We start from the raw sequence: 12,890 nt of genomic DNA on the forward strand, positions 1-12,890 counted from the left end.
CAAGACTTCCCAAAAGATTCCCTGTCCTGGACTTTCTTTCTTTGTCCATAATTGTTCTTTGCAGGCAGTGAGGCTTACACTCACGTCACGAGCTCCCTCGATTCGCAGAGAGAAGCAAAGAGACAAAGAAAATCAAATGGTCTTTTGAACACACAAATCTGCCTAAAGGGGGCCCTGAGCAGCAACAAGCTTTTGGACAAATCATGGAATAACAGAATGATAGAATGTGTGGGGTTGGAAGGGACCTTGAAAGGTCATCTAGTCCAACCCCCCTGCAGTAAGCAGGGACACCGACAACTAGATCAGGTTGCTCAGAGGCTCATCAAACCTGGCCTTGAATGTCTCCAGGGATGGGGCCTCCATCCCGTCTCTGGGCAACCTGTGCCACTGTCTCACCACCCTCAGTGGAAAGAACTTCTTCCTAAACTCTAATCTAAACCTGCCCTGCTCTAGTTTAAAACCATTGTCCCTCGTCCTAAGGCTACATGCCCTTGCAAACAGCCTTGCAACAGCTTTCTGACAGGGCCCCTTCAGGTACTGGAAGGCCACTATAAGATCTCCCCGGAGCCTTATATGAGCACACTGTTAGCTCATGTCCAGCTTTTCATCCACCAGGACCCCCAAGTCCTTTTCCACAGGGCTGCTCTCTATCAAGTCATCCCCCGGCCTGTATTGGTAACGAGGGTTGTCCTGACCCAAGTGTAGGACCTTGCACTTGGCCCACCTTGATTGCCGTGTCCAGTTTTGCGCCCCTCACCACAAAAAAGACACTGAGGGGCTGGAGCAGGTCCAGAGAAGAGCAATGAAGCTGGTGAGGAGTCTGGAGAACAAGTCTGATGAGGAGCAGCTGAGGGAGCTGGGGCTGTTTAGCCTGGAGAAAAGGAGGCTGAGGGGAGACCTTCTCGCTCTCTGCAACTCCCTGAAAGGAGGGTGTACAGAGGTGGGGGTCGGTCTCTTCTCCCAGGAAACAAGCAACAGGAGAAGAGGAAATGGCCGCGAGTTGCCCCAGCAGAGGTTTAGACTGGATATTAGGAACAATCTTTCCCCTGAAAGGTTTTTCAGGCATTGGAACAGGCTGCACAGGGAAGTGGCTGAGGCACCATCCCTGGAGGTAATTAAAAGACGGGTAGACAGAGTGCTGAGAGACCTTTGGTTTAATGATGGTTTTTGTCAGAGTGAGGCTGATGGTTGGACTAGACGATCTGAAATATCCCTTCCAAGCTAGGCAATTCTATGATTCTATGATTCTCCCTCAAGTGTGCCCAGGAGCCCAGCCCGATGCTGCTGGATGAGCCAGAAGGGCACATTGCCCCAGCACCCGGACACACGGACGCCTGCTGGGCTGGTTCCATGGCAGCATCAGTTTTGTCCACCTCTGTGTCACAGTGAGACCAGGGGACACTGTCGACCACACTGGGGGCTGGAGAGGGGCCCCCAGGCTCAGTTGTGTTTTGTAAAGTCTCCTTTCAAGAGTACAAAAACGCATTTTTTGTTTCCAAAGCTTCTATTTCAGGCTCCAAAAAGGCATTTTTAAGGTTAAGCCAGTCAGTTTTAGGGTCCAAGATGCATCTTGAATATCAAAACCCTAATTTTTATGGTCCAAACCCCTCTTTTAGGGACCAAATTATCATGCTTTTGAACCCAAAGCCTCATTTTTAGGTACAAACCCTCATTTACAAGTTCCAAAGCCCATTTTAAGATTCAAAGACCCATTGTCAAGCTCTAAACAAGCATTTTTAGGATCCAGCCAGTCATTTTTAGAGACCAAGCCACATCGTGACTGTCCAAAGCGAGAGCGCGTGGCCGACACGCGTGTCCAGACGGGCCTCCAGGTGGGCCCCGGGGTGGCTGGGCAGCAGCCGGGCAGCGGCGTGGCAACATGACGATGTGCAGTGCGGTGTCGCGGCAACGTGACGATGCAACAATGTGCGTCTGCTCTCTAGAGCCGCTTGCTGGGAGACTGGCTGTGGTGGCCGCAGCTGGGTGCCTCTGGAGCAAGAGGCCCCACACCTTGGGGTGTGGGGACAGGGAGGGGGACCAGAGACCTGGAGGGACAGAGACAGGGCTGGGGACAGTGGTGTGGCCAGGACACCTGTGGGGACAGCGATGGGGACATGGCATCTTCAGGGATGACACTGGGTCAGGGATAGGGTCAGCTGCAGGTTGTACACCTGCCTCTCCTCTGCGCTCCCACACGGGGAAGTCAGGGGGCTGAATGTGGCACGTGTGTCCCCCTCCCCGCAGTGTCCCCACACCCCAAGGTGCTCTCCCCATCTCCTCCCCAAGGAGCTGCATCTGTGTGTGTGGCATCTGTGCTGCTGTTGGCTCTTGGCCTGCTGGAGGAGGTCTTGCTCTTTTTGAAGAGCCTCCAGTCTTTCAATCCGCTGCTTGATCACCGTGAGGTGCCTGTCAAGAGAAAGGAAGGCAGCTGAGAAGGAGCCGCTCTGTCCATCTGGGCCAGGCTGTTTTCCGCTCAGCCGCTCCCGTCATCCTGCTCCCAGCTGCTTTGCTCCAGGAGCCCCGGCAGCAGCTTCCAGCTGCCTGCCCAAGGCTCCAAAGACAGACTGTGCCAACGTGTTTGCATCCGGCACCGGCTCCTTCCACCGCCGGGCTTTGTCTGTTCACTGGGCCATGAGGCTCCAGGACTTCTCTTGGGGACCACGGGCCCCCTTCAAGAGCAAGCGTTACTTGGCCTTTTCTCACCTCTGCTTCCTCCTCCTCTCTCCACCTGGCAAACTCTTTCTCTCCTCCTGCAGCAGCCACTCTCACAGGCAAGAAACGTCAATCCTTCCCGGCAGTTCAGGGGCATCGTCTAATTTGGCCGGGTCTTGCCAGAGCTTTTTCTGAAAGGTAACACCGGTTTGGCGTTCACTGTTGTCTGGACAAGCGCTCACGCCCCTGCATGCTGAGGCGTCCCGCAGGCCCAGCCTAGCGACGAGGGCAGGAGAGAAATGCTTCCCTCGGGACCCCGCGTGCTTGCAGGTGACCTTTCTGCCCATGCCCACCCTGCTCTCTGCGCTAGCTCTGCTGGCGGCCCAGTCGTCCTTTCCCTGCCACACCACGCGTCCCAGCAGCACAGCCCTCACTTCTACATTGGGTGCCTCCCCTCCCCGAGATGCCGCAAGGGAAGCCCCAGCCCTCGGCACCGTGCCGCTGACCGGTGCCCACCAACACCCGCTGTGTCTACCTCCTCTCGCATGAACCATCATTAAGAAGAAAGGGGATGTGCTGTTTGGTGCTGGGATGTGGAGCTACATACGGGATTCCAGGAACTCTGGGGCTTGGAAATCTTGCATAATAAGTGAGCATTAGCAAGGCTTTGGAAGAAACCGAATGGGTTGTGGGGAGCTCACAGGCACTGGCAAATCCTCAGAAACCCACAGCTTGGTGTTGGAAGCAAGGGAGCAGACCCAGGCACAGGAGAGTGTAGCTGGGTTTTGGGGATGGCCAAGGGCCTTGGTGGGGCTTTGACACCCCAAGAGAATGGAGACCCTTGTCTGCTCAGCTGTGGCTTCTGTCTCTTCCATTGAGCTCAATGAGAGGACACCAAGTCCTTACAGCTCCAGCGCCTTGTTGCCTCCTCACCCACCCTCCCCAGAGCCTGGGAGGTTCCTACTGCTGACCTGCACCTGGCACCTCATCACTGCCACATCACCCAAACAGAGCCCAGAGCATCTCAAGAGGCAATGGACATCCCTCCCCAGGGGATGCGAGTCCAGGCTTGGCCATCCTGTTTGGTGAAGCACATCAAGGCCTTTCACAGTGATTTCCACATTTAAATTTCTTCCCGGCCCATGTGTCTCCGACTTCCTGCTTCACCACACCACAGGGACAGGAACTTTGTCGGCTCCTTCCCTGCATGGTCTCTGCAGTGAGGGACTTCAGCAGGGTCTGATAACACCCTCAGAAACCTGGGGGTTTGCTGCTTTTACTTCTCAAGAGGACTAGTCAATCTTTCAGGATCTGCACTTCAGGAACTCGGCACCAGAGCGCTCATTACCACAAAAAACACACGAAGGCGCCAAGTCTGGGCATAAGTTTCCTTTAGTCTTCAGCTCTTCTCTGGCTCATTAGAGGGATTTCAGGAGTGCAGTCAAAATGAAAAGATGTCCAAGCAAAGAGGCCAAGTCAATTTAACGCTTGATTTTGAAGAGCCAGTTCTGCATTAATCCCAACACATTTGGGTAACAGAAATGTCTTCGGGAAGAGTCTGCCCCATCTAGACCCATGTGGATGGACTGGCACAGCCACCCCCAGCAGGGGGAATCCCCATCTCCTAGGCTGAGGCACGCAGTCAACATGCAAACCTCTGCAGTGCCCACTTGTTACAGGCCTCCAGGCAGAGTGTGACTCATTCCACATGACCCTCTGAGCCTCTGTCAGCTCATTGTGCTTCCTCTCCGCATCCCTGCAACTCTCAAGCCTCTGGGAGCTTTGGCTTTGGCATCCTCCCGACATCCTGGGGCCAGGTTTCTAAATGCCTCCTCTGCAGCTTCCCCGCCTTCCACCTCCTGTGTGCTGCCTTTTTGCCCTGCAGCCCAGTCCGTTTATACCAGCAGCCTCCTGAGATGTTTCTCTTCATGGTATTCCAAGACATCATTCCTGTGCTTGGAGGAGGCTGTGCCATAATGCCTATATGATTTCCCGAGCTCCTTCCCCCTTCAAAACTCCTTGCCATGACACCACTTGCATCAGTCCCCCGAGTACATCAAAGTCTTCTCCTCTGGAGCCACCCACGTGTGTTCCTCTGCTGGCCTTCCTCACTCCTCTTTGGCCTCTGGGACCCCGCTATTTCCTGGTCACTCCAGCAAGGCTGACACTAATTGTCACATCCCTGACCAGCTGTTCCTTGTTGGCCAGGACCAGGTCTAGGTGAGCATCGCCCTTCCTGGCCCACCAGGCAGCTCTGCTAAGAAGTCGTCTCAAGATGCTCCAGGCTGCTGGCACCTTGTTTCTCTGCCTGGCCAGTGAATGCCTGGGCAATTACTGTTCCCCACAGGAATCTCCTCATTTACCTGGAGACTTCTTCGCATTCCTATTTAAGACTTGTTCTGCCTACTGTGCCTGATCAAGTAGTTTATAACTGGCAAGACAGGGTCACCCTTGCTGGCTTCTCCTCCCATCCTCACTCACACAAGCTACTCACCCTATTGCCCATCTCATAGAGGAGCTCCATAGATCTGAGCTGCTCCTTCACACAGGCGGCATCCCCCCATCCTCATCCTCCCTGCCTCTCCTTCCAGCAGAGCCCGTGTCCTTCCATTGCAGCACCACAGCTCAGCAAGCTGTGCCACCACATCTCATTGAATCCAAAATCATCACAGGGCTGGGACAAGACACGGGGAACCTCCTGGAAGGGCACAATTGGGCGGCAGCAGCTCAGCTGTGGCACCAGGGTGGAGCGCAGACTCCTCACAGGGAAACCTGAGCACCGATCCTGACCAGAACAACCATTGTCCATCGAGCAGTTTGTGCTGGGCTGGGCTGTGCTGCACGTACAGTGTGGCCTTCACACCCCGGCTGTGCTGCACAGGTCCCTTGGCTGCAGGACAACCTCAGCAGCATGTTGTCACACAGGAGCCCGCAGACAGGTCCCACTCTCTACCGGACATTACGCCTCCTGCGAGGCCTTGCCTGTATGCGACCCTGCAGCAGGAGGTTCTCATGGAAACTTCCTTTCTGTTTGAGTGTAGAGATGGTGAATAGTGTTGTTCCCTGTAAGAAAATCCTACAGTAGCTTGAAAGAGAAAAACAGGAGACTGTCTTCTGTGGATGGGGTCTGCATGGTGTGCTGTGTTCAGTTCAAAGGCCCATTTAATGCACACATCCTGGAGTTCCCACCAGCTAAAATGTCATAGGATTGCCCCTGGGATACTCTCTGTACAGTGCTAGACCACATGAACAGTGTTTCAAAACATACATTATGAAGTGGGAGTGCCTTTCTTACTGGGGTCATAACAGACCAACACTTCCTAGTGAAAAATCACTCTCTCAGCACCCCTGGATGCAAACCTCTGGACCCAAGGACTGATAAGGGTGTAGTTTGCTCCAGTAACCCTTGGCTTGATCCCCACCCACTGCTGGTTGTTCTCCTCCAGAGTCCTGCCTCAAAGCACCAAGGCCTGGGAGACCTCGCTGCTGGTAACTGAGGCAAAGAGGACATTGAATATCTCAGATCTAGTCCTACTCCTACTAAATTCGACAGTGCTCCTACATTATTCCCTTTTCTTCGTTTAACTGTTCCTGAATTACCTAAAGCTCATCTCGGTGCCCTGGAATTCCTATTTGAGTTTCAGTTGAGTTTTGATATGCACCACTGCTGGATCTGAGGGATGCTGCCCTTGAGGACAAGATGTATCCAGGGACACTGTGAAATCTATTGGTCTTTTCATTGATTGTATCATCAGGGCAGTGAGTAAAGATCCCCGTGTGACGTGCTCCATGTCCATGCAATGCCTGCAGCTGTTGTGTGGAGAAGGGACAGCCCTCGCCTCTCTGATGACACCTGATGACTGATGCCTCTGACTGAAGGCACCAGTGAAGGGAACAGACACCCAGCTGCACTCTCTGCGATGCCATTAGAGGCACTGGAGATCTGGTAAATTGAGCTGATGGAAAAGAGAGAGACCAAGCTCTCCCTATGGCCCAGGACGGCAGTTGTACATAGGAATTCCTCTAAAAACTGCCATGAACACAAAGAGGAGAAGATTCTTATGGCCCTTGTTTAGGCATCAGCTGTCATTTCACTTGGCCAAAGGGCTTTCCCACCAGGCTCATTCAGGATCCCTGAGACGATGCCCTGTCTCTATGAACGGCTCCAGCAGAGCTTGCGGTTATCTAATAATAAGACCAAAAAAGGTGATATTTTGATGTAACTTTGAGAGGAGAATTAAAAGTTCTGGAAAGAAGTGTCTCTGCCCAGCTGAGGGAGGGAACCTCAGTGGTGACTTCATCCTGTTTCCCAGCAGGTTCCCCTGGAGCCCCAGGGACACCTGGAGGGAGCCCCGAGGGGGCAGAGAAAGGGCTGCCTTGGGCTGGTCCTCTGCTGCTGAGCTGGGCTGGGCTCCTGGCATGGAGGGAGCTGATGGCAAGCGGGCAGCGCTGCAGAGAGACAGCTCTGCCCAGGAGCAGCTCCTCTGCCAAGCGCAGCAGGGCTGAGGGCACTGCCTGCAGGCACCCGAGAGGAGCCAGGCACAGAGAGGATAAAGGCAGCTGGGAGTGGGAGGAGAGTTCTGAGCTCGTTCTCTCCTGGCTTCTCTGGTGTGGAGAAGGAGGCCGTGCTTCCGAGCAGGGATGCCCTGCTGCACCATCGCAGCGACAAGGAAGGAGGGCTGCCTTCTGTGAGGGACTGTGGCAGGGTTTTGAAGACAGGTGGGTGTGCAGGCAGGGGTGCCCAGGGCTGTCCTTGAGAGCAGGGTCCCTGCAGCCCAGGGCTCTGTGTGCCGGGGCAGGGACTCTGCTGCTTGCCAGGGTCAGCTCTCAGCCTGCCCAAGGAGTTCCCCCCCGAGCGTCTGTGGGGAGAAGCTGTGGGGAAAAGGAGAGACTCCCCTCAGGGCAGGGTCCTTTGGCTCTTTTTCGAGTGTGTGCTGTGTGGGTCAGGGCTGCCCACAGCTGCAGATCTCCCCCAGAGCACTGGCAGAGGCAGCATTTCCAGAGGAAAGACAAGGCAGGGGCTGCCTGGAAGATGAAGACATTGCAGGGTCTGTGCTCTCAGCTGTCTCCTGAGGGAAAGGAGCTGTCACTGGTCCACTGAGGGATCAGCAGATCTGCCAGAAAGCTCACAAAGTGCCTTCAGCCCCTCCTCTCCCTACACACAGCACCAGCAGCACCTTTGCTTCCAGCATCAGGCTTTCTCTCCTCTCCTCCTGAGGAGCCACAAAGAGGGAGATGGCCCTGGGCAGTGCCCTGCTGCCAGGAGGGGTCTGCAGGGCAGAGCTGAGCCCCCAGCGGGTGGGATGGGCTGTGGGAGCAGGGACAGGGAGGAGACGTGGGCACAGAGCAGCAGCTCCTGGCAGGGGCAGCTCCAGGCAGCAGAGACATGGGCAAGGGCTGGGGGAAACTGCCAACACGCACTGGGGAGGGGGCGTTCAGGCATCTCTCTGTTGGTCCTTCACTGGAGACGTCTTCTGGGTGTTCTTTGGTGGGCAATGAGCTGACTCTCCCCTCAGAACACCTCGTCTCCGGGACCCCAGACTCTCTGCTTTGCCTGTCCTGCTGGGCTTGCCAGCTGCCCCCAGAAAGGCAGAGCTCTCCTGTGGGATCCTAGGGAGGGCTGAGCCTTTCCCTGGGGGTCGGCACTCTCCTCGCAGAGTCCTTTGATTGTCTCTGTGAGGGGTTGTGTCCTGCTCTCTCCATCACAGCTCTAACTCTGGTTTGGGAAAGAGAAGAATTTGTATATTTGTCCGTTCAAACAGTGCTCCGCTGTTCCCATATGAGTTCAGTTATTTGTTTGGGTTTGTTTTTTAAGAGGAATTTGTGTGTGAAGTCATCTTCAAGGCAGCACAAGCAGAAGCGCAGGGCAGACGGAAAAAAGACTGAGGGACACTGCAGCTCTCCTGACTCTGCACTAAACCACAGAGATTAGAGCCCTGTGTCCTGTCCTGTCTTAAGACTCCACATTTTCCACATTTTCAGTCATAAAAATGAGGATTTCTTCCCCTAAAAAGAACAGTTACCAGACGTGATGGTAGAAAATCAAAAACACACAGAAAAGGAGACTGTCTTTGCTATAAGGCGTCTGTCCTAATTTTTTTTCTGTTTTTTTCCTCCTTTGGACAAGGCCCCCATGCTAAGAAAGAGCAAATGTCCAACAGCAGCTCCATCACCCAGTTCCTCCTCCTGGCATTCGCAGACACACGGGAGCTGCAGCTCTTGCACTTCGGGCTCTTCCTGGGCATCTACCTGGCTGCCCTCCTGGGCAACGGCCTCATCATCACCACCATCGCCTGTGACCACCGCCTCCACACCCCCATGTACTTCTTCCTCCTCAACCTCTCCCTCCTTGACCTGGGCTCCATCTCTACTACTCTTCCCAAATCCATGGCCAATTCCCTCTGGGACACCAGGGCCATTTCCTACTTGGGATGTGTTGCACAAGTCTTTTTTTTCTTTTTCTGTGCTGTAGCAGAGTTTTATCTTCTCACCATCATGTCCTATGACCGCTACGTTGCCATCTGCAAACCCCTGCACTACGGGACCCTCCTGGGCAGCAGAGCTTGTGTCCACATGGCAGCAGCTGCCTGGGGCAGTGGGTTTCTCCATGCTCTCCTGCACACGGCCAATACATTTTCCCTGCCCCTCTGCCAGGGCAATGCCCTGGACCAGTTCTTCTGTGAAATCCCCCAGATCCTCAAGCTCTCCTGCTCAGACTCCTACCTCAGGGAAGTTGGGCTTCTTGTATTAGGGTGTTTTTTAGCTTTTCTGTGTTTTGTGTTCATCCTGCTGTCCTATGTGCAGATCTTCAGGGCTGTGCTGAGGATCCCCTCTGAGCAGGGACGGCACAAAGCCTTTTCCACGTGCCTCCCTCACCTGGCCGTGGTCTCCCTGTTTGTCAGCACTGCCGTGTTTGCCTACGTGAAGCCCCCCTCCATCTCCTCCCCATCGCTGGATGTGGTGGTGGCTGTGCTGTACTCCGTGGTGCCTCCAGCCATGAACCCCCTCATCTACAGCATGAGGAACCAGGAGCTCAAGGATGCCCTCTGGAAATTAATGACCAGGTTATTTTCTGCAGCAATAAACTGTCTCCTGCAAATCACTCATAATGTAATTCATTATACGCCAAGCCCGTCTTCTGTAGCTTTGGTTAGGGGTTAGGTAACTGTGTGTTAGGTTTGGTTGAGGGTTTTGGCTTTTCTTACCTTTTTTTTTTTTTAAATTATATACTTTTGTCCTCAAATAAATGTCATTATTTGTGATTTTTTTTTTACTACCTATCTATCCAAATTTCTGAGACTCACAGAGTCATGCCCAAAATCCTTCTTCTCAGGCCTTTTCTGGAGCTGCAGGGGTAGAGCCTGAGCGCCGAGGAGGAGGGGAAAGAATCCCAGTACTTGCAGAGCACCAGCACTTGTTCTTTGCGGGGCTGCTCTATTTTCACTTCCACACTCGCCTTCTGAGCCCCTGTGTTGATCTAAGGCCTGAGTGCTCTGGCAGCTTGGTCATGGTGCTGCTGTGTAGCAGCTCTGTGATCACAGGCAAGGAGAAGCAATGGGCACCTCTGAGAAAAAGCTCGTCTGCATAACAGAGTTTCCACCATGAAAGGGGATCTGCTCAGGGCAGCGCAGGAAGGATCAGGTCTTCTTCCACAGTTGCTGTCAAGAGCGTTCCTTCAAACGTGCCCTGGTGAGGGATGCCCAGTAAAGAGGTAAAGAGTGTGCGTGTGCAGGGTGAGGGCACACACAACAGTGTCCTTGCACAGCCACACCTCCAGGGACAGAACTGAAGGACCAGCAGAGCGGGGTCTGGTCTGTGCCTTTGTTTGCTGGACACCCCGGGGAAGCTGTCCCAGGGCAATCGTCACAGAACAGACACCTGAAACCACCATTTGCAGAACTGGACGCCTACGCAAACCCAGAGAGGATGTTTGTCTGCCTGTGGAGAGACACCGAATAACGAGGTCAGAAGTCCCTGTTTGCATGGTTCAGAGGAGATTTCGGCATGCACACCGTGTGCATGTGGGGACATGAACCCGAGAGAGCACAAACACCAGCAGCTGTTCTTAGAAATGCCCAAAAGTGCTGTGGGACAGGCAGTGTCCCTTCATTGGAGAGTAACGTCCCCTGGGAAACCCCCTGAATGCAGCACTGGGATGGGCTTCCTTGACCCCAGGTCCCTGTGTCCATTCCTCACGCCGTGGGGCATCTCAGAGAGGTGCCGAGCAGGGAGACACAGCGCGGGGCTGAGGTGCTGCCGGCCTCTGGGAGTGGCAACAGGAGGCCATGGAGTCTGCTGCAGGGCCTCTGCCCGTGCCAGGGAAGGACTCGTGTCTCTGAACAGCCCTGCCAGCGCCCTGACAGTGCCGTGTGTGTCTCCAGGAACAGCCTGTGTGCTACCTCACCCTCCCCTCTCTTCATGGCCTGTCCCTTTGATTACACAGTGTGACAGAAGCACCTCTGTGGAGCATCTCCCCTGTGCAGTCCGAAAAGGTTCTGCAGGCGTGAGCGGCATTGCCCTCTAGAAGATGGCATTTCTCACCTCTCACCTCTCACAGAGCACGTCTAGGGAGTAGGAATGCAGTGAGAGGCACACACTCTCCATGTTTCACCTCTCTGAACATCCTTCACGATTTTTTAAGCACCTGACAGAGAAGCAAATGTCTTCAGAAATAGGTGGGCTGGGCTGTTTGCACCAATGCTGAAACTCTCCTGACGTGAAACCATTACATTCATCATGGACTTTGTTTTCATAACCTCTTTTTAGACCCATTCTTCCCCTTCCTGTTCATGCTGGAATCCTGTGCGTGCAGCAGAGCTGCACTTGGGGGCAGCTCTCCTGCCCAGCATGGGCAGGCAGAAGGCCTTCTCCACCGGCTCCTCTGCCCTCCCTGGAGCCACTCCTTTCTATGGCACCCCCACCACTGTCAGTGGGATGCCCAGAACAGCCCTCCTGAGAGAGTTTAACAAAGCCCTGTTTCAACACGCACCTCACCCCTGCTCGATCCTCTCATCTACAGCCTGAGGAGAAGGAAGGATGGGGGTTGGGAGGAACTGACAGAAACAGCTTAGGAAAGCTGTCGGCTGCAGAGAGATCCCGTTGGAGTCGTGGGCTTGTAGGAAGAAATCACTTCTGGTTTTCTTCTGAAGCGGCCCCCAAGGATCTGGACAGCGAGTATTGTGTCCTGGGCACTCCTCTGGCAGCGTGTCATAGTGAGAAGGCTTTTGGTGTCATGGAGATGGAGAAGGCTGTCCAGTGCCATTGTGAGACCTCTCTCCAACACCTTGGAAAGGCCAGAGCCATCTGAGAGCCTTGGAAAAAGCAGAAATGAAACCAGTTTTCAAAAAAGCAGGAAGGAGGATTGGGACAATGACAGACTGGCCAGCCTCACCAGGGCAGGGGATATGACAAGTCCTCCTGCAGCCATCTGCAGGCGTTTGAAGAACAAGAAAGGGATGGCAGAAGACATGTGGGAGGGAAAAGAAGGGGATGTTGTGTACCCGGACTTTAGCAAGGCCTTTGACATGGTCTCCTGTAGTCTCCTTATGGCCAGGTTGTTGACAGCCGGGCTGAAGAAGTGGACGATGTGGTTGGTGGAAAGCTGTCTGAGCAATGACGGAGGGACATCATCTGTGGTACAAAGTCCTTCTGGAACCCACTTACTAGTGGCATCCATCAAAGACCAGCCCTTGACAACTACTATGGAACATTATTACCTCTCCGTATGATGGCAGACAATGCACTTTCACCTCCTTTGTAGATGATGCCAAGCTGGGGGAGCCCTTGAGGAATCCCACCCTGTTAGCACTGTTGGTGGCAGGAGAGTTGGGAAGGATGACTGTGGTGGGTTAAACATGGCAGGGCACGGAGGGTCAGAAGGGAGAAGCGCAGAGGGATGGCACCTTTGGGGAGGAGTGGACAGGAGAGGTGACCCAAAGCTGACTAACAGAGTACTCCATCCCACCTGCATCTTGCTCAGTATAAAAGCTGAGGGATCACAGGGCTCAGGCTTTTTTTTCAATGTCAGATGCCAGCTGGAGGAGCGGTGCTAGGGGAGGCTGGGAAGCAAAAGCGTGGTTGTGATGTGACAATTCAGGGCAGCACTTGACCAGGGGCTGGTCCCAGGCAAATGGCGCTGGAGCCCCAGTGGTCCTGCTGTGGCCAGGACATTAATGGCCCCTGCGAGCGTGGCGGGGGCAGGGGCAGGAGGAGATGCCCTGAGCCGGAGAGGGAAAAAA

The 12,890-nt window shown here is 54.2% G+C and overlaps 1 protein-coding gene across 1 annotated transcript; it reads left to right on the top strand.

The window, feature by feature from the left end:
* The first annotated feature begins 8,802 nt into the window (after nucleotides 1-8,802).
* Nucleotides 8,803-10,337, top strand: LOC141737370 (olfactory receptor 14A16-like). The gene has a single exon (XM_074572057.1). It carries the CDS (start codon nucleotides 8,803-8,805, stop codon nucleotides 9,811-9,813), a length of 1,011 nt encoding a protein of 336 aa, XP_074428158.1. The 3' UTR covers nucleotides 9,814-10,337.
* The last annotated feature ends 2,553 nt before the right edge of the window (nucleotides 10,338-12,890 follow it).

Source organism: Larus michahellis, unplaced genomic scaffold (genome assembly GCF_964199755.1).
Source record: "Larus michahellis unplaced genomic scaffold, bLarMic1.1 SCAFFOLD_34, whole genome shotgun sequence".
NCBI lineage: Eukaryota > Metazoa > Chordata > Aves > Charadriiformes > Laridae > Larus > Larus michahellis.

What these genes read in the sequence shown, in the direction of transcription:
- LOC141737370 (XM_074572057.1), top strand. Translation starts at nt 8,803, where the DNA reads ATGTCCAACAGCAGCTCCATCACCCAGTTCCTCCTCCTGGCATTCGCA.